Source organism: Apodemus sylvaticus, chromosome 6, assembly GCF_947179515.1.
Source record: "Apodemus sylvaticus chromosome 6, mApoSyl1.1, whole genome shotgun sequence".
NCBI classification, from domain to species: Eukaryota; Metazoa; Chordata; class Mammalia; order Rodentia; family Muridae; genus Apodemus; species Apodemus sylvaticus.
In genome coordinates, this window is record NC_067477.1 from 82748943 (window position 1) to 82771993 (window position 23051).

General features: G+C 41.5%; 1 protein-coding gene across 2 annotated transcripts in view; it reads right to left on the reverse strand.

Annotated features, from left to right (window-relative positions):
* Nucleotides 1–23051, reverse strand: part of Dock4 (dedicator of cytokinesis 4) — a 397452-nt gene that overhangs the window by 117378 nt on the left and 257023 nt on the right. For both annotated transcript variants that reach the window (XM_052185914.1, XM_052185913.1), the window contains exons 14-16: nt 11733–11857; nt 10253–10415; nt 3244–3350 (exon numbers count right to left, since the gene is read on the reverse strand). In XM_052185914.1, coding sequence (XP_052041874.1) covers nt 3244–3350; nt 10253–10415; nt 11733–11857 — 395 coding nt within the window. The remainder of the gene's footprint in view (nt 1–3243; nt 3351–10252; nt 10416–11732; nt 11858–23051) is intronic.

Here is a 23051-nt window from a genome sequence, read left to right on the forward strand (position 1 = left end):
GTTACCTCTGTTCCCCAAGATCCAATCCTCTAGTCTTATCCCCAGAACACCTGTGTCTCCCTGCTGCTATCTCCTGTGGATTCCACATATCTTCCTCTTTTATCCTCCCTCCTCCCACTTGTTGCTTTGTTCTAGATCACAACTCCAGCAGGCACCCATGCTAACCCACAGGTGATGCTTTCCTTAAGTCCAAGTAAGCTAGCCATAGCTCTGCAACAGCTGTGGCAGCCTTCCCTGATGCCTGTTCTTAATCCCACAGATTTTCCCCTTTAACCTCCTTCTTCTACCTGGTTGCTTTGTTGCAGCCCCCCAACCCAGGCAGGCACCTTGGTTAACACAAGGGTCACAACAAGTAGGGTGACTATGGATCCAAACCTTCACTTCCGTTCCTCCAGATCCAATCCAAGTTTCATCCTTAGCTCTATAGTAAAAAAATCCACCCCAGTGGTATCCTTTTTCTCTGTGACTCCATCCTCAAAAGATGACAAAAGATCTTCTCCCTAAACCTTCCTTCTCCCAACTCACCCATTATCCCAGCCTTCAGCACCAGCAGGTACACCTGACACCATACCAACTGTCTTAGTCAGGGTTTCTATTCCTGCACAAACATCATGACCAAGAAGCACGTTGGGGAGGAAAGGTTTATTGAGCTTACACTTCCATGCTGCTGTTTATTACTAAGGGAAGTCAGGACTGGAACTCAAGCAGGTCAGGAAGCAGGAGCTGATGCAGAGGCCATGGAGGGATGTTTCTTACTGGCTTGCTTCCCCTGGCTTGCTCAGCCTGCTCTCTTATAGCCAAGAATACCAGCCCAGGGATGGTACCACCCACAAGGGGCACTTCCCCCTTGATCACTAATTGAGAAAATGCCCCACAGCTGGATCTCGTGGAGGCATTTCCCCAACTGAAGATCCTTTCTCTGTAATAACTCCAGCTTATGTCAAGTTGACACACAAAACCAGCCAGTACACCAGCTGACACCAGCAGGAAAATGGGTCCTCAAAAAGTATCCTACCAGGCAGCATACAGCCACCATACGCTTCTAAATCCAGGGAGGAAACAGAAACCAAGGAACAAAGCACCTACCCAATAGAGACAAGACTGGATAGCATCATTCAGACCTATAATCACCCCAATACCAGATGCCTTGATGTCAGCATAAAAACACAATCAATACCAGCTAGGACAGTATATCTCTCCTGAGGCCCAGAAACCCTAGCACAGCAAGCAATGACTACTGCAAGATACCCAAAGCCTAAGAAAAAGACTGTATGATACTTAAAGAGATACTTAGTATCTCTACAGAACAGTCTGTATGATACTTAAAGAGATACTTAAAGAAGAAATTAATAAACTCCTTAAAGAAATCCAGAAAACACAAAGAAACAGTACAAGGAAATGAATAAAGCTGTCTAAGATCTGAAGAGAGAAGTAGAATCTATGAAAAAACCTAGAGGCCAATGCTAGAAATGAAAATTTTGGGAATTAGAACAGAAACTACAGAGAATAGCTTCCATAGAATAGAGATGAAAGATAGAATCTCAGGTGCTGAAGATATGATAGAAGACACAGATACATTGGTAAAGGAAAATGTTAACTCTAACAATTTCTTCACACAAAACATGCAGGAAATCTGGGACACTATGAAAAGACTAAATCTAAGAATAATAAGAATAGAAGAGGGAGAAGAAACCCAGCTCAAAGGCCAAGAAAATATTTTCAGCAAAATCAAAGAATATTTTCTTAACCTAAAAAGAAAAAGATACCTATAAAGGTACAAGAATCACAGAGAATACCAAATAGATTGGACCAGAAAAGAAAGTCTTCTTGGCACATAATAATCAAAACACTAAGTGTACAGAACAAAGAAAGGCTATTTAAAGCTGCAACAAAAAAGACAAAATTACATAAAAAGAATAACTACTAGAATTCACCTGACTTCTCAATGGAGACTTTAGGAGCCAGAAAGGCCTGAACAGATGTCCTGCAAACTCTAAGAGACCACAGATAACCCGCCCAGACTACTATTCCCAGCAAAATTTTCAAGTACATAGATGGAGAAAATAAGATAATACACTAAAACCAAATTAAAGCAATATTTATCTACAAATCTAGCCATATAAAGGATGCTAGAGGGAAAACTCCAAGGTATGGAGGTTAATTATAACTATAAAACATAAGGAATAAATAATACCAGATCAGTAAAATAAAAATAAAAGAGGAAGTAGATACACACCACACATACATACATGCACCATCACCACCATTACCCACCAACAAAATAACAGGAATCAAACAATCACTGGTCATTGATATCTCTGAATATTAATGGTCTGAATTCCTCAATAATAATAATAAAAAAACCAGACTAACAATGAATGCAGAAACAGGACCCATTTTTTCTTGCATTCAAGAAACACATCTCAACAACAAAAATAGACATTCCATTAGGGTTGTTCCAAGCAAATTAAACTAAGATACAAACTGCTGTAGTCATTTTACTATCTGACAAAATAATATTTTCAAACCAAAACTAATCAGTAAAGATGGGGAGGGACATTGCACATCAATGAAAGGAAAAAGCTATTGAAATGGCATGTTAGTTCTTAACATCTATGTTCCAAATACAAGGGTACTCAACCATGTAAAGGAAACTCAAGAACAACTTAACTCACATATTGACCCTTACACACTGAAAGTGAGAGACTTCAATGCCCCACACTCATAATAGAAAAGTTGTCCAGTTAAAACTAAATAGAGAGGATCAAAGGGAGACAACCCTGGAGTTAGAAAACCTAGGAAAGAGATCAGGAGTCATGATCCGGAGTCATATTGCGTCAGCAACAGAATACAAGAAATAGAACAGAGAATCTCAGGTGCAGAAGAGACCATATTAAACATTGACACAACAGTCAAAAAAAAAACAAAAACAAAAACAAAAACAAAAGCAAAAACAAAAACAAAAAAACCGCAAAAAGCAAAAAGTTCCTAACCCAAAACATCCAGGAAATCCAGGACACAATGAGAAGATGAAACCTAAGGATAATAGGTACAGAAGAGAGTGATGATTCCCAACTTAAAGAGCCAATAAATAATAAAGAGCCAAAAAATAATAGAAGTAAACTTCCATAACCTAAATAAAGAGATGCCCATAAAAGAAGCCTACATAACTCCAAATAAACTGGAGTTTATTTGTTCAGAAAAGAAACTCCTTCCATTACATAATAATCAAAACACTGGTACCTTATGCACGATGAGCTCATGGGTGCCATCGGGGAGAGTCCTCCCGTCTTCTTGCATCAGGGGTACGAACGAGAAGCCGAACAACTTCTTCTCTCCTTTCTCCTTTGCTGTAAAGAAGAACAACGACCTGCTTATTGAAAGTCCATGTTTATACAACTGACATCGTCCACAAGAAGCATGAGTATCAACAACCGTAGCCCGGTGTCCTGCACATGCCTGGCCCTCCACACACTGGGGAGCAGCTTTTGTGGTAGACGCCTTTCTGGTTGCTGTATTCATGTTTCCAAAAGTTTAGGTTGCATTCTCTGCCCAGTTGTTTTCACAGGACTCAATACTTCCAATTATGTTCTGGGCAATGTCTGGACTGCATTTTGCCCTCATCTCTTCCCCAGCCCCTCACTAGTGGGCTTCAGGAGGGGCAGGATTCTCCCCTGTTTGTTTATTTTTCAAAAGGTATCTGGGATATGGTAGCATCTCAACAAATAATGTTTATGCAGGAAAGAATAGATAGAAGTGAGGAGCAAAGTTTTGTCAATGGGCCTCTGAAGGAGAACTTTCCAGCTTTGTCTTGGTCCAAGCACGAGGACAGAGCCTCTGTAGAGCTGTTTCCCTAGCTTTAGCAAAGGCTCCTGGGGCGGGGGGGGGTGTCAAAAAAACCCCTACAAATTGTAAGCTGCCATTTACTGTAGGCTGACTATAGTGCCCTGCAAGTAGCAAGTGAGGTGGGGACTTTTCAGACACTAGATACCTAATTAAGGACAACCTTGGTGCAGAGAATTCTGGGTGTCATTTATAGGAAAGGAAATGGAGACCAAGGACTCTAAGCAGCTTGCTCTAGAACTTTCAAGCCATCTCCGTCCTTCTAGCAGGTTGCTTTTCTATCCAAGCAGAGAAAGTGTTAAGGCTTTCAGTTCAAGTGCATCTCCCCCGGTGCGTGCATATCTGAGTAGGCACTGAGGGTCCAGGCCGGAGCCTGTGATAGCTGTAGTGTGGTTCTTCCCATCATAAGCATGGCAGCGGATCATCACCCTTGATGAGAACAGCTCAGCTTTGGGACCCAGTGAGACTTGAGCCGAGAAGTTTGATGTCCAGGGAACCTTGACCATTACTCAAGGGCTTTAGCTATTTACTCTTCCCTAACAACTGCCCCCCACCACTTGACATCCCAGGACCAAGACGACATCCCAGGATGTGTGAGCTCACTAAATGTGTGCTTCAAAAGACGATGACTTCCTTTCCAAATGATTAATACCCAGTCTAGAGAGATGGTGGGAAAAGACTGACATTTCTAAAAGCTAGCAAAGTTACAACAGAAGCATCCAAAATGAGGTTTCCCCACAACAGTGCAGCAACTCGTGATTCACAAAGCTGTACTTTGTAATATTCAATTAAAAACAAAGAGAATCAAGATTCTATAGCAAGTACAATTAATAAAAGACAAGAAACAAAGCTGATAGGCTTTTCAATTTAACCTTGGGCCATAAAATAAGGCATGTTTAAGACCATGGCCACTGTCTTAGGCTGTCCGTGAACTGAATGGATTGTTGAAGACATCTGCCTACTATGATATCCTTTTGTTAACAAAATACTTTAAGTTTGAGGACTGTTCCTCCTAAGTTTCCAGGTTCTTCTCCATTCTCCTAACCATGTTTCTCATTTTTCTAGTCCTACCCTATAGAAACCACAGAGCATTTTATTAGCTCCCTAGTTTTACCTATTCTAAACTGCTGAACAAAAGCTGAAGTCACACACCTCTTCAGATTGGCTTTGTTCACTGTAGTGTTCCCTTAAGGCTTTTTCATGTAATCGCACAGATTGATGGCCCATTTATTTTTATTTTTGAAACCAAAAGAATTTTCCTCCTTTCCCTCCTCACCCACTGCCCCTCCCACATACTTGGTATAGGATAACCACCTGGGGGCTCTTCCCTTGGGAAGACTTTCTCCTGCTCTTAGCATTCCTTAGTTGTATATAATTCTTTATCTAGGGCCCCATGAGATTTACTTCTCTCATGTTAGGCATATTTATTGGCATGATACAGACATTGAATTTAGCACTGAGAGCTCCAAAGTCTCAGTCTCTGCACACTGTCCAGTTGGGGATTTCTTTGTTACCCACAATCCACTGTGAGGAGAAGCTTTGGAAACCTGTTGGATAATGCTCAACTAAATCCCAGCCTAGTGTGGCTGCTTTGGATCACTGGTAGAAAGGTTCTGTGGGTGGGTAAAGCCACAAAGGACTGGAGATGGGCTAGAAGCAATGGGTGAAAGGGGATACCAGGAAAAACTAGGGAATCCTGTTCCTGTACCAAGAGGTCCAGTCCCCAAGGGAACTATTTTAAATAGTTTAATAATCAGAAAAATATTTTAAAAGTAAAATGACCTTCAGATTATCAGTTTTTCCTTTCATGGATCTGTTCCTGTGTATAAAAAGTCATTGCCAACCCCACTGACAACTCAATTTTCGTCTATGTTACCTTCCAGGATTTTGCAGTTTGATATTTTACATTTACACCTATAATTCAAGTTGTGTTAATTTGTTTTAAGAATATAAGGTTTGTAGCTAGACTTCAATTTTAGCTGAGGTTGAGCAGATATATCAGTGCCATGTACCTCTATGGACTTGACTTTGCTTCTTTGTCAAAGATCTTTTGGCTATCTATATCTATAGACATCTATATCTGGATTTTCTAATCCATCCTAATGATACTTTGTCTAGTCCTTCATACTAGCATATTATGTTGATTACTGCAATTTTTCTGGAACTTAATGAATACTCTAGTAGGACCCTGAACTCCTTATCCTATCATCTCTACTTGCTGAGTGCTGGAATTAGAGGTCTGTGCTATATATCGTGCTGGCATTGAACTTGAGGCTTTGTGCTTGCTAGGCAAACACTCTACCAACTGAGATCCACCCCAAACCCAATGTACTTTATGGTAATTCTCAAAGTCATGCAATGTCATTCCTCCAGCTTTGTTTATCATCCATTTTATATTGGCTATGCTGGATCTTTTGCCTTTTCAGATCGACTTCAGAATCTGTTTTGTATTATTCATTAAGAAATGTGCTGAGTTTTTGTTTTTGTTTAAACTAGGATCACACTGGACCTACAGATCCAATTAGGACATCTTGACAATACTAAGTTGTTCCATCCACAGACTTGATTCCATTGCAGAAGTTCTTAAATGGTTTGTCTCTATTTGTTGTTTTCCTCTCCTTCCTTCCTTCTCACTCTTACACTTTCATCACTACAAATTCACCCTCGTTGCTTATCAGGTCCAATGATTTCTAGGATCCTAAGTCAAATATTAACTTCTCTGTCTTCATCTTACATATCACTAGCAGCGGACATATAATATGACCAAGTCTCTCATGGGAACACTGATTTTCTTTAGCCTCTTGGATTCCCTGATTGCCCTCCAACCTTCTGGCACATCTTTCTTAATGTCCTGGGGCAGCTCCTCCTTTCCCAGCTGTAAATGGGCCCCAGAGCTCCATTCTTGGACTTCCCTCTGCTATCAAACTTACTACTTAGGCATTTCACCCAGTCTCTTGACTTTAAATTTATCAAAATGGATGTTGTGCTGGAGATAGAATACTCTGGATCACACCAGCTGGAAACAGGCATCTTTGCCTAAGTCAACATTCCATAAAGTCATGTTAGTGCTTAACAGTTGGAACAATAATGGCATGAGATTCATCAAATGTTATAGATCAGAGCTAGCCCTGCTCCTAGTACTGCTCATTTAATATTTACAGCAGACCACTAACCCACATGCAAGTTTTCAACTTAGACTTCAGGATGTGGTGGATGTCAAATCTCTAACATGGAAAGTTTGGTTGCTGCCACCCACCCCACAACAGATGGTCTCTGTTGTCTTCCCACTTGGTTAAATAAACATTTCATTCTCAGGATCAAATACTGGGGTCATCCTTGATGTTTTCCCCTTCTTCTACATCTAATCCATGAGTGATCTATAGACACAAATCAAATTGCCATCACCTTCATCCCTTATTTATTTCAATAACTGCAAAGACCCCTTCCACCCCACCCCATCCAGGGCCAAGCAGTCTTCCTATTCCCAACTGTCCCATCTGTGGTCTGTTATCTACACAGCAGCCAGGACCTCCATGAAAATTGGCTCTCCTCCTCAAACAAAATCCACGGTCTTCACTAGAACACAAAAGCCAATATAAGGCCTCATTCCCTTGTTACAGCTCCAGTCTCTAAGTATTCTTTGAAAATACCAAGTGCATCTCAACCTCATGCCCTCATTATCTACTGATCTTGTCTGGGATTTTCTTCCCTGGGATACATCATGGCTTGGCCTGATATTCAATTCTTTTCCTTTCTTTCTTTCTTTTTTTTTATTCGATATATTTTTTATTTACATTTCAAATGATTTCCCCTTTTCTGGCTTCCCACTCCCGAAAGTCCCATAAGCCCTCTTCCCTCCCCCTGTTCCCCCACCCACCCCTTCCCACTTCCCTGTTCTGGTATTGCCCTATACTGCTACACTGAGTCTTTCCAGAACCAGGGGCCAGTCCTCTGTTCTTGGTCATCATTTGATGTATGGATTATGTTTTGGGTATTCAAATTTTCTAAGCTAATATCCACTTATTAGTGATTCTTTTCCTTTCTTCTTGTCACATCTCAGAGCTCTTGTTCCTGACTGTTCCCTGCAAAGCAGCGGCGGAGGAGCATCACTTTCCAGGCCTCCCCATATTCTCGGCTGCGCTTGCCATCCACTGTTTGGTACACAGCAGCCCACCCTAATATGCAGGGTGCACGTTCCAAGCCACTCCTAGGGGCTGCCTGAAGCAGACAGTACTAAACCCTATAAATCGATCAGGTTTCCCTATACTATGGACCCATGGTAATCTTCATGAATAAGCACAGTAAGAGACTAAGAACACAGACACAGATATTATCAACTTCCCCATGTGGTTTTCTTTTCCTTACTAAGTTTAGAATTTCCACCTTTCTTCTCACATAGAAGTAACTTATTGCTTCTTTTTGACATATATGAGACACTAGTATCATTAATCTTAAGTAAGTACGATAACGCTCAACTGAACACAAGCACTGTGATGTCTCAGAAGCTGCAGGGATCCTGCAGACAGCTTAGTGACTAACAGGAAGGCACTGTACACAGCACAGATATACGGGCAAAAACCAATTCATAACTCAAGTTGGACAGCATGGGGCTAAGCAAGATTTCTCCAAGCTACTGAAAGGGGGTGTAACTTAAAACATTGGAATGGTTTATTCTGAAATTTTCTACTTAGTATTTGATCAGAGTAACTGGCAGCATGGGATACAAGCCTGCAGATAAGGGGCGACTATAGTCTTATGCATTTATTGTTCATCTGTCTGCCCTCCCTCTCCCAGTAAATACTCTGTAAGAGGAGGAACCTTGCTGTGCCCTGGGATGTGGTTCTAGCACCTGGTAAAGTGGTTGGCAGATAGTAGATGTTCAATATTATAAGATAAGTCATGTTTTATGAACAAGTTATATTACTTACACAGGAATATTTGAAGCTCCTTGTGATAACAATGATTACACTGGGCGTTTACATTTGGTGAGAGTATGGGGATTTTTTTTTCTTTTTCCTGTGGCTAGTTCTTCTGAATTAAAATAATAACAGCAAAAGAACAAAAGCATGTGCAATATTTTAAGTACGAGGCTGGGAGTGTGGAAATCAAACAGATCTGAAACACGCCCTTTGTTCTGCCCTCGCGTTGAGCACGGCAGTGTTTTCTGAGTGCTCCCGTTTACTTTCTCCTTTCTTTCCCTCTGCCCTTTCTCTTATTTTGGAACTAAAGCCAATGACAGCTCCAAGTAAGAAGAAAGCCTGGCAGACAGACAGCACAGCAGCACCAGCCCAAGGACCCTCATGTCCTTTCCCTGGGACTCCCCCAGGAATTTAGAACAGTAAGAACGGTACCTCATCCCCATGCAGGGTTTGTTTTGTTTTGTTTTTTCGAGGCAGGGTTTCTCTATGGTTCTCTGGCTCTCCTGGAATAAGGCTGGCCCACTCATAGAGATCTGCCTGCCCCTGCCTCTGCCTCTGCCTCTGCCTCTGCCTCTGCCTCTGCCTCCTGAGTGCTGGTATTAAAGGCATGCAGCATCACTACCACCACCACGTGGCTCTCCTGCATTTTTAAATACCCTCATCAATCCAATTTATAGAGACTACTTGGCCAATTCTGAAAAAATATGCCATATCTCTGATGCCAGGCACAGTCCCTCCACCTGCACCTCTAATAATGTGATTCTTTTGTGTGGCTTGCTTGCTATTCTTCTCCCAGAAGCAAGATTCTCTCCAACCCTGCCAATCACTCCTCTGGTAAGTGCCTCCATGTCAGAGGCATAGAAGTGCCAGAAGGTCCCTAGTCTAGAGCTGGAGGAAACAGAAGACCAGTTTGAAAAGGTAGTAAAGAGAGCAAACTGAGAGAAAACTGAAGATAGGACTGATAATGTCCGCAAGGACAAGCTTATTTTTTGTCTTGAGCTGCTTAAACCTGCGAAATGAGACAATTACTTCATCTCACTTCAGCCTCATCTAGAACTGCACAATGACGCAGGCATACACAGACCAGCACAAACTGACCTTCACCAATGCTTTCCTCGTAGCTTCACATACCCAGAAAATTTCAAGGGGGCTTCCCAGAGCTGAATCAGCTTCCTGCTAATACCAGGCAGGGATTGCTGAAGCCCACCAGACAAGTGTAGCTTTTCTAAAGCTGTGTCTCCCCCTTCTGTTCAAATACTCGAGGCTGTAAGTGATGAGCCACGGAATTACAGGGAATCCCCGGGCTTCCGGTTTTTTCTTTCATGTCTTTCCTTGGCTTTCATAGCTTCTCCAGGCGTCAGTCCCCTCACTTCAGGGCTCCCACTGCTGGCCTTCTTTCCTCCTTTGTCACCTTTTCTATAGATCTGCCCACAGTTGGTACGGGACCCACCCCGAGCCCACAAGGCTGCTGGGTCCACCCCCACACTTACTGGAACAATGCCGGAACTCAAAGCGGATGTGGGAGCCCCTGAATTTATCCACAGGAATAGGAAGTTTCAGCAGCTCCGACCACCTGGGACTGTTGTTATGATAAAGCACAAACGAGTGGTACTCATTAGCCAGTGGCTCCCCAGAGCCAAAGGAGATAAAGTCCTAATGAAGAAACAGGTAAGATAAAGTCAGCTTCATTTAGAGTCTTCCACAACAGGCAGAGCATTCCCTGCCAACTGCCTGCTCACAAGCATCATTCCGAGAGACATTACACATTACACATCTTTTCTGTATTTGTTACATCTAGTGAGGAGACCAGTTCGATCCTGAACCTGGTCTCCATGGCCTATTATTCCCAGTATGGGATGTGATGTAAGAATTCAACTCCTGGAACCCACCTTCCCAGCTCACCCAGGAGGCTCGTCAATGACCCAGGGGTGACTGTGAAGACCCAGTGCAACCTTTAGGACAGTGGTTCTCAACATGTCGGTGTCAGGAGCCCTTCACAGGGGTTGCTTAAGACCATCGTAAAACACAGATATTTACATTATGATGCAGCAATGAAAATGATTTTATGGTTGGGAGTTACCACATTATGAGGAATTGTATTAAAGGATCCCAGCGTTAGGAAGGTTGAGAGCCACTGCTTTAGAACAGGCAAACATACTGTGTGTGAAACAAGCCGTGTTCATGGAAAACACTTCTTCCAGAGAGGGTCTGTTGTTGCTTCCCCAAGTGACAAGTAGTACTAAACTCTATTTTGGCTAAAAAAAAATTATGAAACTAAACATGGTAGACTTTTTTGTTGTTGTTGACTGTTTGTTTGCTTGTTTTTTGAGACAAGGTTTCTGTGTATAGCCTTGGCTGGAATTCACTCTGTAGACCAGGCTGGCCTCCATACTCAGCTCTGCCTGTCTCTGCTTCCCAAGTGTTGGGATTAAAGGTCTGAGCCAGCAAGCCCAATACTTTCTGTTTATTTGTTTTTTTATTCTGTTTGCCTTTGTTTTTGTTGTTTTATTTTTCCCCAATTACCAGAACAAAAAAATAAGAGAAAATTAAATGATATTAAAATACTGCATTTAAGGAATAACCGAAAACTATTGGTATGCATAGTCAGCAAAACATAAACACCATTTGGTTTTCTAATTTCTTTTCTGTGAAGGATTTTAATGAACTTTCAAGTTTTTTTTTTTAATAATATATGTGAGTGCTCTGTTTACATGTATGCCTGCATGATAGGAGAGCATCAGATGGTTGTGAGCCACCACGTGGTGCTGAGAATTGAACTCAGGACCTCTGAGTGCTTTTAATCACCAAGGAACCATCTCTCTGGCCCTTTAATGAACTTTTATAAAGAAAATAAAAAGCCTACATAGAGTTAGAAAAGAAAACACTGCAACTGAGAAATTAAATGGTTCCAGGTAGAGATGAAGCCAGGGCAGGTGCTGGCGGATCAACGGCCACCCAGAATGAACTTACCTTTAAGGGCTGACCATGACTGTCTACAATGAACATCGTCACTTCCACATTTCTGGCCACACTCTTGCCTCCTTTCTCAAACTCCCCCCTTTCTACGGTGATATATAAATCATTCCTCATTTCACCTGTTAAGAAGAAATGAAAGCAAGAACATGTTACACATATGAGGGCATGTAATACTCAACCGAGAGAAACTTTACTTCATAAAAGCATGTGGTTATTGTTCCATTGCCTGTATAAAAGTCTCGAGGCATTCACGCTTTTATAAAAAGGTCTCTACCCTTGCTGCCCATGATCACTGGAGGAGGGCACAGCCCGGGCTGTGGGACTCTGGTGATTCAGTGCAGCAAACGGGCATTCAGGAGACAAATGGGGTGGCTGAGGAAGAGGGAGCTGCCTCACCTCTCCCCAATATTTCCTTCATCTCATTTATGAGGTGTGACTAAAAATGATAGCCTAGCGGTGACAGCTCTCAGAAGCCTGTATTATTATTTTATAGTCATGAGGCTCCTTAGAGGGAAGAACGACCTAAACAGAATGCAATGGCAGGACCTGCAAAGAGAACATTACTGCAGAAATCTTTTCCTGAGACGTGTGGACAAAATGACCTCACTGCTGGAAGAATCCACATTATTGCTTTGTGAACAGATGTGGAATAACTCTGGCATACAAACTCAATAAATTATTTCATATATTATACCATGTATATTATACCATACCGTAAAAACAAAGAAGAAAGGCATTAAATTCAAACTTCTCAAGACAAATAAAAATCGTCTGTATTTTTACCTTAGTGATTTGTACAACTTCGTTTTTTTTTTGTTTGTTTGGTTTTGGTTTTTGTTTTTATAATACTGCCCTATTCTTATTACTCCAGGAAAGAAAAACTGAAGCCAACCAGTGAAGGACTGGGAGTCTGTCAGTAGGCAGATCGCCAGGCCTGGTGAGTGATGGGCAGGGCCCCCATCTCAGCTTCTTTAACGGAACTTTCAAACTTATGATGGATCAAAGTAATATTATTTTTAATTAAAACAAACAAATTTCCTACAAGGAAGCAAATCACCAGAAGGGAAAATAATCACACACACACACACACACACACACACACATATCCGCAGCTAGGAGTTTTGTAAAATTTCCTGGTTAAAGCTGTTAAAAGAAGCTGCCCAGCTCTCCAATACCAGGGGGAAAGCAGTATGTCCAGTCACTACCCTCCACAAAGACAATTGCTTACCATGGTCCCCTTGCTGACAGGACACAGACAGGCATAAAACAGATAAACTGTGTAAGGTAAGAAGCATTAAATCTTAACTTCCCTTTAAAAGAATACAGAAAACACACACGAGTGGAAGTGTTCATAGAGACGTCTCATGAATTTTGGAATTCTCACACAGTTCATAAAAGCCACCTTCAGAAAACAATGAGCTTACAAATACTGGAGAAAAGCAACGTATTTCAACAGAGCTAAGCTTATATATCGCCAGGTGTGGTAGCACCTGTCATTAACCAGAGCACTTGGAATATAGAAGCAGGGGGATCGATAGGAATTTAAGACCAGCCTGGTTCCACATAGCAAGTTCTATGCTAGTCAAGGCTACCTGATAGGATTATGTTGTTACCCCTCCCCACAAAATTATGCTTTTGTTCTTGTTTTTGTTTTTTGTTTTTTACAAAGTTTTTGGTTTAACTGATTCCATATTTTCAATTTTTAGACAGGGAATCAAAAATTTCACATTTGCTAGCTCTTTCATAACTGATCTCATTACAGTGAAGACGGTTCCAGGGGCCCTCCCAGACACCACAATCCACAAATGTTCGACTTCCTTACACAAACCCGTATAATTATTTGTGTAGACCTGACATACATCTTCTAGCATGTCTGAAATCATGTTACTCCTATCCAATGTCATGTTAATAGTTTCAGTGTTGCATTGTTTAGAGAACAATAAATAGAAAGAAAAAAGTTTGTTCATATTGAATGTTGTCAATTCTAAGATCACTGAATTTGATGAATTGTTAATTATGGATATAAAGGGTCACATATGTGTGTGTGTGTGTGTGTGTATACACATACACACACACACACATTCTTTACACACAATCTCTCCTTTAGTGATATTTAATTTAGAAATTCCATCACAAAGTCAACAACAAATAAGCCAATTTTTTTGTCTGAATAAAAAACTCCACACAAAGTCTAGTGTGGACTGCACAGTGAGCTGTGTAGAAGGCTATTTTTGGCAACAATTTTCCCACTAACAGATTTGGCAAATAAGATAACAATATTTAAACCAAGATACTTTGAAGATTCTAGCTAACAATTTTCTTGCTTCATGGTATAAGTAACACACCTCAGAGACTATAAACCACATGCTGATTGGCAGGAGATCTAGCCACCTTGGGAATTTCTCAAAGGGAGTGATCAATCTTTCCCATACACAAAAGGGTTCACTATCCTGAAAAAATATCCAGACTTATTATATTTTGTCTCCTCTAGTGGAAATCCAGACACTCCATCTCCAGCAAGACAAGAGCAAAAAGGAAGGTTTGAAAGGTGTGTTTCATGTCTGTAGGGTAAACTCAAATGATGGAAGGCCAGGGGACCCACTGCCAGCAATGTGAAATTCTCTTTCCACTATTCACAAAGCGTTGTGGGCAATTCCTATGCATAGATACACTATCCTAGACCCAGTATATGCCACAGTGAACAGAGCAGAAGTTCCACACTGAGTGAGTTAGGTCTTTGTGTACATGTTGTATGTGGTGACTTCATGTGTGCACCTGTGTGTGCATGCATGGAAGCCAGTCACAGCTACTACTCTCTACATCATTTTGTGATTGGGTGTCCCACTGAGTCCAGAGCTTGTATTTTAGCTAGCATGACCACACAGCAAGCCCTCCTTTCTCAATATCCTCATGCTGGAGTTACAGATGCATGCTACCAAGCCTGGCTTTCATATGAGTGCTAGGGATCTGAATTTAGTTCTTTATGCTTCTGAGGCAAGCAAGCATTTGACCCACAGTCATCTCCCTAGTCCTCATGAGTCAGATCTTTAATATTAGTAAAATAAGAAGCATATTTACCAAAGATTAGTGTTGTAGGTACCAGAGAGATGAAAATGCGAGATAGAAGTACTCACTGGGGACAGAGGAGGAATGATAATTTTTTAACATGCCAGTAAGAGGCCCTGATGAGAAGAACAGAGTAGAGGGGTGTATTTCAACAAAGGAGCAAGGTAATAAAAGACATTAGATCCTCAAGTCAATACTCAAAGGCAAGTGAATTCATGATATCTGGGTTCTTCTATTTCTCTACTATAAAAGAAATGCTTGGATTCAAATATACCTAAGGCCTTTAGGGTCACAGACAATAAGGACTTCAAGACTTTTGTCTATCTTCTGCCTCCATTAATCTGTGAACTAAGTCTAGAGAGAACAATACAAACTCCTGGGACTCTCTAATTTCTGTGTTATAAAAATAGTATGGAAGTAAAGGCAGAGGTGAAGATAAGAAAGGCATTAGATAAAATACTTTAAAACTTCATTTACCAACACTACATCCGACAGAGGGCTTATATCCAAGATAGACAAAGAACTCAAGAAGGTAGACTCCAGAGAGCCAAATAACCCCCTTAAAAATGGGGTACAGAGCTAAACAAAGAATTTTCACCTGAGGAATATCGAATGGTAGAGAAGCACCTAAAGAAATGTTCAACATCCTCAGTCATCAGGGAAATGCAAATCAAAACAACCCTGAGATTTCACCTCACACCAGTCAGAATGGCTAAGATCAAAAAGTCAGGAAAAAACAGGTGCTGGCGAGGATACGGAGAAAGAGGAACACTCCTCCACTGCTGGTGGGGTTGCAAGCGGGTACTACCACTCTGGAAACCAGTCTGGCGATTCCTCAGAAAACTGGGAATGATACTTTCAGAGGACCCTGCTATACCACTCCTGGGCATAGACCCAGAGGATTCCCCAGCATGTAATAAGGACACATGTTCCACTATGTTCATAGCAGCCCTATTTATAATAGCCAGAAGCTGGAAAGAACCCAGATGTCCCTCAACAGAGGAATGGATACAGAAAATGTGGTATATATACACAATGGAGTACTATTCAGCCATTAGAAACAATGAATTCATGAAATTCCTAGACAAATGAATGGAACTTGAAAATATCATCCTAAGTGAGGTGACCCAGTCTCAAAAGAACACACATGGTATGCACTCACTGATAAGCAGATATTAACCCAGAAGCTTGGAATACCCAAGACACAATTCACATATCAAATGATGCCCAAGAAGGAGGAAGGAGTGGCTCCTAGTCCTGGAAAGGCTCAGTGCAGCAGTGTAGGGGAATACCAGGACAGGGAAGTGGGAAGTGGTGGATTGGGGGACAGGGGGAGGGAAGAGGGCTTATGGGACTTTCAGGGAGGGGGAATCCAGGAAAGGGGAAATCATTTGAAATGTAAATAAAGAATATATCAAATAAAAAAATTACTATATCACAAAATAAAAACACTTCTTGGTTTGGCAAGTATAAAATGACATAATAAAAAGAGCCATAAGACAGGGGAAAAAATCTTCAATTTCACATTATTATTACTATTATTATTATTATTATTATTATTATTTATCAGGGCCATGCCATGCTGCACATGTGAAGTTCAGAGGACAATCTTCTGAATTCTTTGTCTTTCTACCTTTACATGGATCCTAAGGATGAAATTCAGGTTATTAGTCTTTATGTAAGCACTTTTCCCTCCTGGGCCATCTTGCTGGCCCCTATGATGCCTCTGTTATAATGGTGTTCCTACGACTTATAAAAGATCATCTGGAATAGAGTACATTCATACTTTAGCAGATCAAGAAGGTCAAAAGTCCTGCATGGATGGGATGCCATATTGGAGGAGCTATTAGCAGTCAATGGCTGCTGGGAGATGAAGGGTCACTTTCCTTTGTGGCTGTGGATCCTGATAGGCCACTCACGCCCCGGTGGATGATGCCACTCCCATGTGCATATGGGGAGCATGGGCTGATTTATCATTCAAAAATAAAAGTAGAACATGAAGATGGAAGGTGAACAGGGTAGGAACACTACAGGAAATAAGAGGAAAGTAGTGGATAGAGATCTGATCAATATACATTATATAAATGTTAACACTTTGAAGGAACAAATACCACTGTTTTAAAAAAGGGAAACTTTATATGCATGCTCCTTAATATTCTTCTCCTAAATGGTTTCCATTCCTGTGACACCCTCCTTCCATCTTTTGCAAGTCCTTTAGATTAAATAAGATTTCTCTGCAAAGTTAGCACATGATGAGAAGACAGTTTCTTCTGGTGGCATTCTGCATATGCCTCTCTCCAGGAATTTTGCAGCTTGCTATGTTCCAATACCACAAGGTGCCACATTTTGCCAAAATATGCAGGAGAAAGTTGAAACAAGTGCTAATTAAAATCAATGTACTTGAAGACTCTGGAGAAAACTAATGAGCCCAACTGGTGTTAGAAAAGCATCTTGGGTAATTAAGAGACAAACTGTAAAGTATGAGACGGACTCCCAGTGCCAGTGTGAGCAGCTATTTTTGTGACAATGTTTATAAAGGCCTCACATCTCTTCCGATCCATTGCTCTGTCTCTTCTTTAGCAGGCCCACTGGCTAGGAAGCCTGTGCACACCTGAAGATTTCTCACAATATTGTAGTCAAGAAAAAGGACACATTAGTGGGAACAAAGCATTTCAGTGGATGAAATAAATAGGATGATTGATCATCTGAAGAAAACGAGCCAGGTCTCTGTCATAGGAGTCACTCCTGAGTCCTCCATGCTGTCCTGTGATTGCTCTGGACACAGACATAAAATGCACGAGAGCCTTATCATGTAACCACTGTACAGAGTCTTGGCAGGGCCGGTCCAGCTCTTTATCTGAACATTTAACATTTATGAAAGTTGAAAAAAACTGTTCCTCTGTTAAGAAGAAAAAAACAAGCAAATGACCTAGGATTTTCTACACATGCGTAGATAGCTGGCTATGGTGGCATGTCAGTACACTGAACAGCCTTCCCTGGAAAGCCCAAACTGGCATTGTCTTAGTCAGGGTTTCTATTTCTGCACAAACATCATGACCAAGAAGCAAGTTGGGGAGGAAAGGGTTTATTGTGCGTATACTTCTACATTACAGTTCATCACTAAAGGAAGTCAGGACTGGAACTCAAGCAGGTCAGGAAGCAGGAGCTCAGAGGGATGATTCTTACTGGCTTGCTTCCCCTGGCTTGCTCACCTTACTCTCTTATAGAACCCAAGAATACCAGCCCAAAGGTGGTAACACCCATAAGGGGCCCTCCCCACTTGATCACTAATTGAGAAAATGCCCCACAGCTGGATCTCATGGAGGCATTTCCCCAACCGAAGCTCCTTTCTCTGTGATAACTCCAGCCTGTGTCAAGCTGACACACAAAACTAGCCAGTACAGGCATCAACATGACATTCAGAGTCAAAGATATCAGCATTCCAGAGTTTTATTGTAGGGATGCTCAACCTATAAATTTCATGCACTCATTTTTTTTTTTTTAAGACAGGCTCTTACTATATAGCTCTGGCTGGTCTATAACAATGTAGACCAGACTGACTTCAGACTCACAGAGATTCATCTGCCTCTGTCTCCTCCAAGAACCAGAATTAAAGGTATGTGCCACCACTCCCGGCCCTATGAAAAAGTTTCAAAATTCTAACACCTCTAGAGTCTCAAACACTTCTGGTGTTGACAGTTTTAGACAGGGCTGTTCCACTACAGTAGTAGTTCCAGCAACATAAACAATAGCAAGTTATTTTACTGAAGGCCTACTATGAGTTGTATTCTTCAGGAAGCACTTGAATATCTAGATAGATCTTGTCTTACATTTATAGGTTGGCACTATCCATTTCATTTGACAGACGAAACTGAAGTGTAGATATTAATATGTTGTAAAGCAATATGGGTAACTCTCTCAATAAAGAATGCAATTCTTTGTATACATTGGATATTAGTCCTCTATCGGTTGTAGGATTGGTAAAGATATTTTCCCAATCTGTAGGTTTTATCCCATTGACAGTGTCCTTTGCCTTACAGAAGCTTTATAATTTTATGAGGTCCCATTTGTCAATTCTTGATCTTAGAGCATAAGCTATTGGTGTTCTGTTCAGGAACTTTTACCCTGTGCCCATGTGCTCAAGGGTCTTCCCCACTTTCTTTTTTATTAGTTTCAGTGTGGATACCAACAAGAGTTTGCTGACAGGAGCCTGATATAGCTGTTTCCAGAGAGGCCCTGCCATTGCCTGACAAATACAGAGGAGGATACTCTCAGCCAGCCATTGAACTGAGCACTGGGTCCCCAAAGGAGGAGTTAGATAAAGGACCCAAGGAGCTGAAGGGGTTTACAGCCCCATAGGAGGAACAACAAAATGAACCAACCAGTACCCACAAGGCTCTCAGGGACTTAACCACCAACCAAAGAGTACACATGGAGAGACCCATGGCTTCAGCCACATGGGTAGCAGAGGGGGCCCTGGTTGGTCATCAATGAGAGGAGAGGCCCTTGGACCTATGAAAGTTCATTGCTCCAGGGGACGGGAATAGGGGGAGGGAACAGGAGTGGATAGGTTAGTGAGCAGGGGAAGGGGGGAAGGGATAGGGAGTTTCCGGAGGGGAAATGAGGAAAGGGGATAGCATTTGAAATGTAAATAAAGAAAACATCTAATAAAAAAAAACAGCAAAAAAAAAAAAGACCCACAAACAAACAATAAAAGAATTCAGCTGCTGTCACGACAGGAAACTTGAGTAAGGAACTGGTCAGACCAATCTTGAAATGATGGCTCCCAGTAAATTCATGGAACCATCCCGGGATCTGGTCTAACCTGTGGCTGGAAGGAAATGCCCCATCTCTCTCTAGTCACTGACATCTTCTGACTGAAAGTATACCATCTCTCCTTGTGACTAGGGGTTCATATCCACCATAATGTAACCCAGAATCTTTGGGACTCCAACCAAAGCAAAGTGTACTTTAGTTAAAGTTAGAAAATATCTTTACAAGATTAGGCCGGCCCTGGATTTGTGATCTTCCTTCCTCAGACCTCAAGTAGCTGGGATTAGAGGCATGAGGGATGTTGACCAAGTATGATATATTTTTAAGTAATATTAAATCATATCATACTAATTTCTATTCATCTAATCTATTTTCTCCAAAATGCGGATTACTGTAGGATTAATTCTATCTGCTGCATGTGCTTCCTTACCAGTAAGTAGCAAAGCATAATGCCCATATTTAAAAGAAGGAAATTTCTTTAAAAAATACTATGGAAACATTTATTATATTATTATCCTAGACCTATAAATCACCAAATTATTTGCCAAGTAAATGTAAATAAATCTTGAGTTCAATATCAAAATTAGTCTCTAGGTCTCAGTGCCTGTGTCCTCCTAACACCCTGGCAGTTACACATAATTCTCTTTAGGGTTAGAAGCCTGAAAGATTTACAGAAAGCCCCAGAAAGTATTAATAATGGGTTCTCCAACAAAAGGTGACAGTTTAACCAATCACTCTGTGGGAGCTCGTCTCCAGGGAACAGGGCATAAGCCAAGAAGATGAAGTCGAGGGAGCATTGTAGACAATGACAGATTCACCTAGAATATAAACCTAGAGTAAGAAGGAGTGCTTAAGGGGTGCAGAGGGGAACAGCCAGCCTCGTAGACCTACCAGACACATCAGAGAGCTGTTCCAAGACGTCTGGTGGAACCCAGACCTTCCTCAGACTCCAGATGGCCTGGACCTGGTTTGCATGGGGTCTGTTAAGACATTTAGGGCCAGACTGTCCAATACAGTAACTGCTTCCATGTGGCAACTGAGCAATTGAACTGTGACTTGGCTATAGAGAGAGGGATGCGTGACTGTCCAATGCTCAGCAGCTGGCAAAGACTGACACTGGAAAACTGTGAATAACTCATTACACACTTTTCATATGGATTACCTACCAAGATAATATTTTGGGATGCACTGAGTTAAATAACATATGCTGCTAAAATTAATTTTACCACTTATTTCTTTTTAAGCAGTGGCTACTCATTATTTTTAGTCACATTTGGGCTCACCCTACATTTTTGTGGAGAGCAGTTGATCTAAATATTTTGCTGTTATAGAGATCTTTCACTTGTTTGGTTAGAGTTACACTAAGATATTTTACATTATTTGTGGCTATGGTAAAGGGTGTTGTTTCCTTAATTTCTTTCTTGGCCCGTTTATCGTTTATTTAAAGGAGGACTACTAATTTCCTTGGCTTAATTTTGTATCCAGTCACTCTGCTGAAGGCATTTATCAGCTGTAGGAGTTCTCTGGTAGAATTCTTATGTATACTACCGTGTCATCCACGATACTTTGACTTCTTCCTTTCCATCTTGCATCCCCTTCATCTCCTTTAGCTGTCTGATTGCTCTGGCTAGCACTTCAAATACTATATTGAATAGACAGGCAAAGAGTAGACAGTCTTGTCCGTGATTTGAGTGGAATTGCTCCATTTAGCTTGATGTTGGCTATTGGCTTGCTGTGTGTTGCTTTGACTTTATTTAGGTATGTGCCCTACATCCCTGATTTCTCTAGTTCTATTAACATGAAAGGTGTTGGATTGGTGGACCTAGGCCTCCCTGCACACACATAGCAGTTGTCAGCTTGGTCTTCACGTGGTTCCTGGACAACTGGAGCAGGAACTATCCCATATGTTACCTATATGTGGGATATGTTCTTCTAGCTATGTCTGACCCCAGCAGGAGAGGATGAGGCTAGCATCACAGAGATTTGGGTTGCCAGAGTGGGAAGATACAGGGAGGGGTGGGGCTCCCTTTCACTCAGAGGAGAAGGGAGGGGAGAGTGGGTGATCAGGAAGGGGGACGGTGAGCAGGATGTGAAGTGAATAAGAATAAATAAATAAAATTCAAAAAAAATATTTAGCTGTCCTCCATCAGAGACTGTAGCATGAAATTCCCCTTAGAGGTAATATTTGGTTTGTATCTCACAATGATAAGGCATCTTAGAATAGGACTCTTTGAAGCTAGAAATCAGTATATTAAAATAATCAACAACAACAACAATAACAATAAATGAATAGTTAAAACAATAGGCATTCAACGTCTGATCCACAGGCTTGAAGCACAAAGGCAGAGTCCTTCTCTTCCACCTTAATACCAGGTGATGAAAGTGATTCCCTGTATACCAGCAAGGACCAGGGAAGGACTTCGGCTTCCAGGCCTTCCATTTTCAAAAGGAAGCACTGGTAATATCCTATGGACCTGAAAAAGAGTTCTGCATCCATTTCTGTCCCATTTTGCAGACAGACTGTGTCTCCATTAATGAACCAGATCTTCTTGGTGTAAGGTGTGCCTCACCTTACACCTGTTCTCACTCCATCTGAGTACTAAATGCAAATAAGCTCTGAAGGACAGTCTAGAAAATGAGATAGGAGGGGGTCATGCCTGCAGACTTATCACAGGCACTGTGACCAGAAATGTTATTCATAAATATTTCCTCACTGGAGCATTCAACCCAAGTTTTCACTAAGCCACCCGTTAGTTTGGAAGCAACACAGGACAGTACAACAGTGACTGTTTTGTCACTGTAAAAATTCCAGTGAGTCTGACAGCTGTTCTCTGGCAGTTAAGAACCTACATGCATTGCTCCTATCTCCACCTTGGTTGGAATGGTAAGAAGTCAAGGAAGACAAGAAAAAAAAAGATGAAATAATGAAATGGATTTTTAAAAGTTTTCTTGCAGTGTCGTGGCAAGCGGATACGTGTCTGTCTGGAAGGAATGCTTCCTTGTAGAGTACGAACCACACATTACAGAGTCCTGCCCACAAGAGACAGAAGCAAGCCTCATTCCCCAGTCCCTCCCACAATTAAAGGCAGACAAAAGCTAGAGCACAGAGCCACCCAGAAGAGATTCTTCAGCCAGAGAAGTCCCGTTTCATATTTTTCCATTCCTCAATGATACAGCCCAGGGACCAAGATGAAGAATTCTCCCAGCAGCTGGCTACATTCCGCTCTAAATATGTTTTTTATATTAGATTTGCCCATCAATTTGCTTCCCAGTGGGATGAATGCTTTTCTTTTTTGTTAAGGAAGAAATACCAGTTATTTATAGCAACGAGGGGAAATAATGAACGGTTGCAGGAGCCCCTGGACAGCATGTCACCACGTAAACAGATCTATAAACAGTCATTTTCCACAACAGTCCTGCAAGATGTGAAAGATGACTGGGCCAGGTCATTCCACAAAACCTTCCAAGCTACAG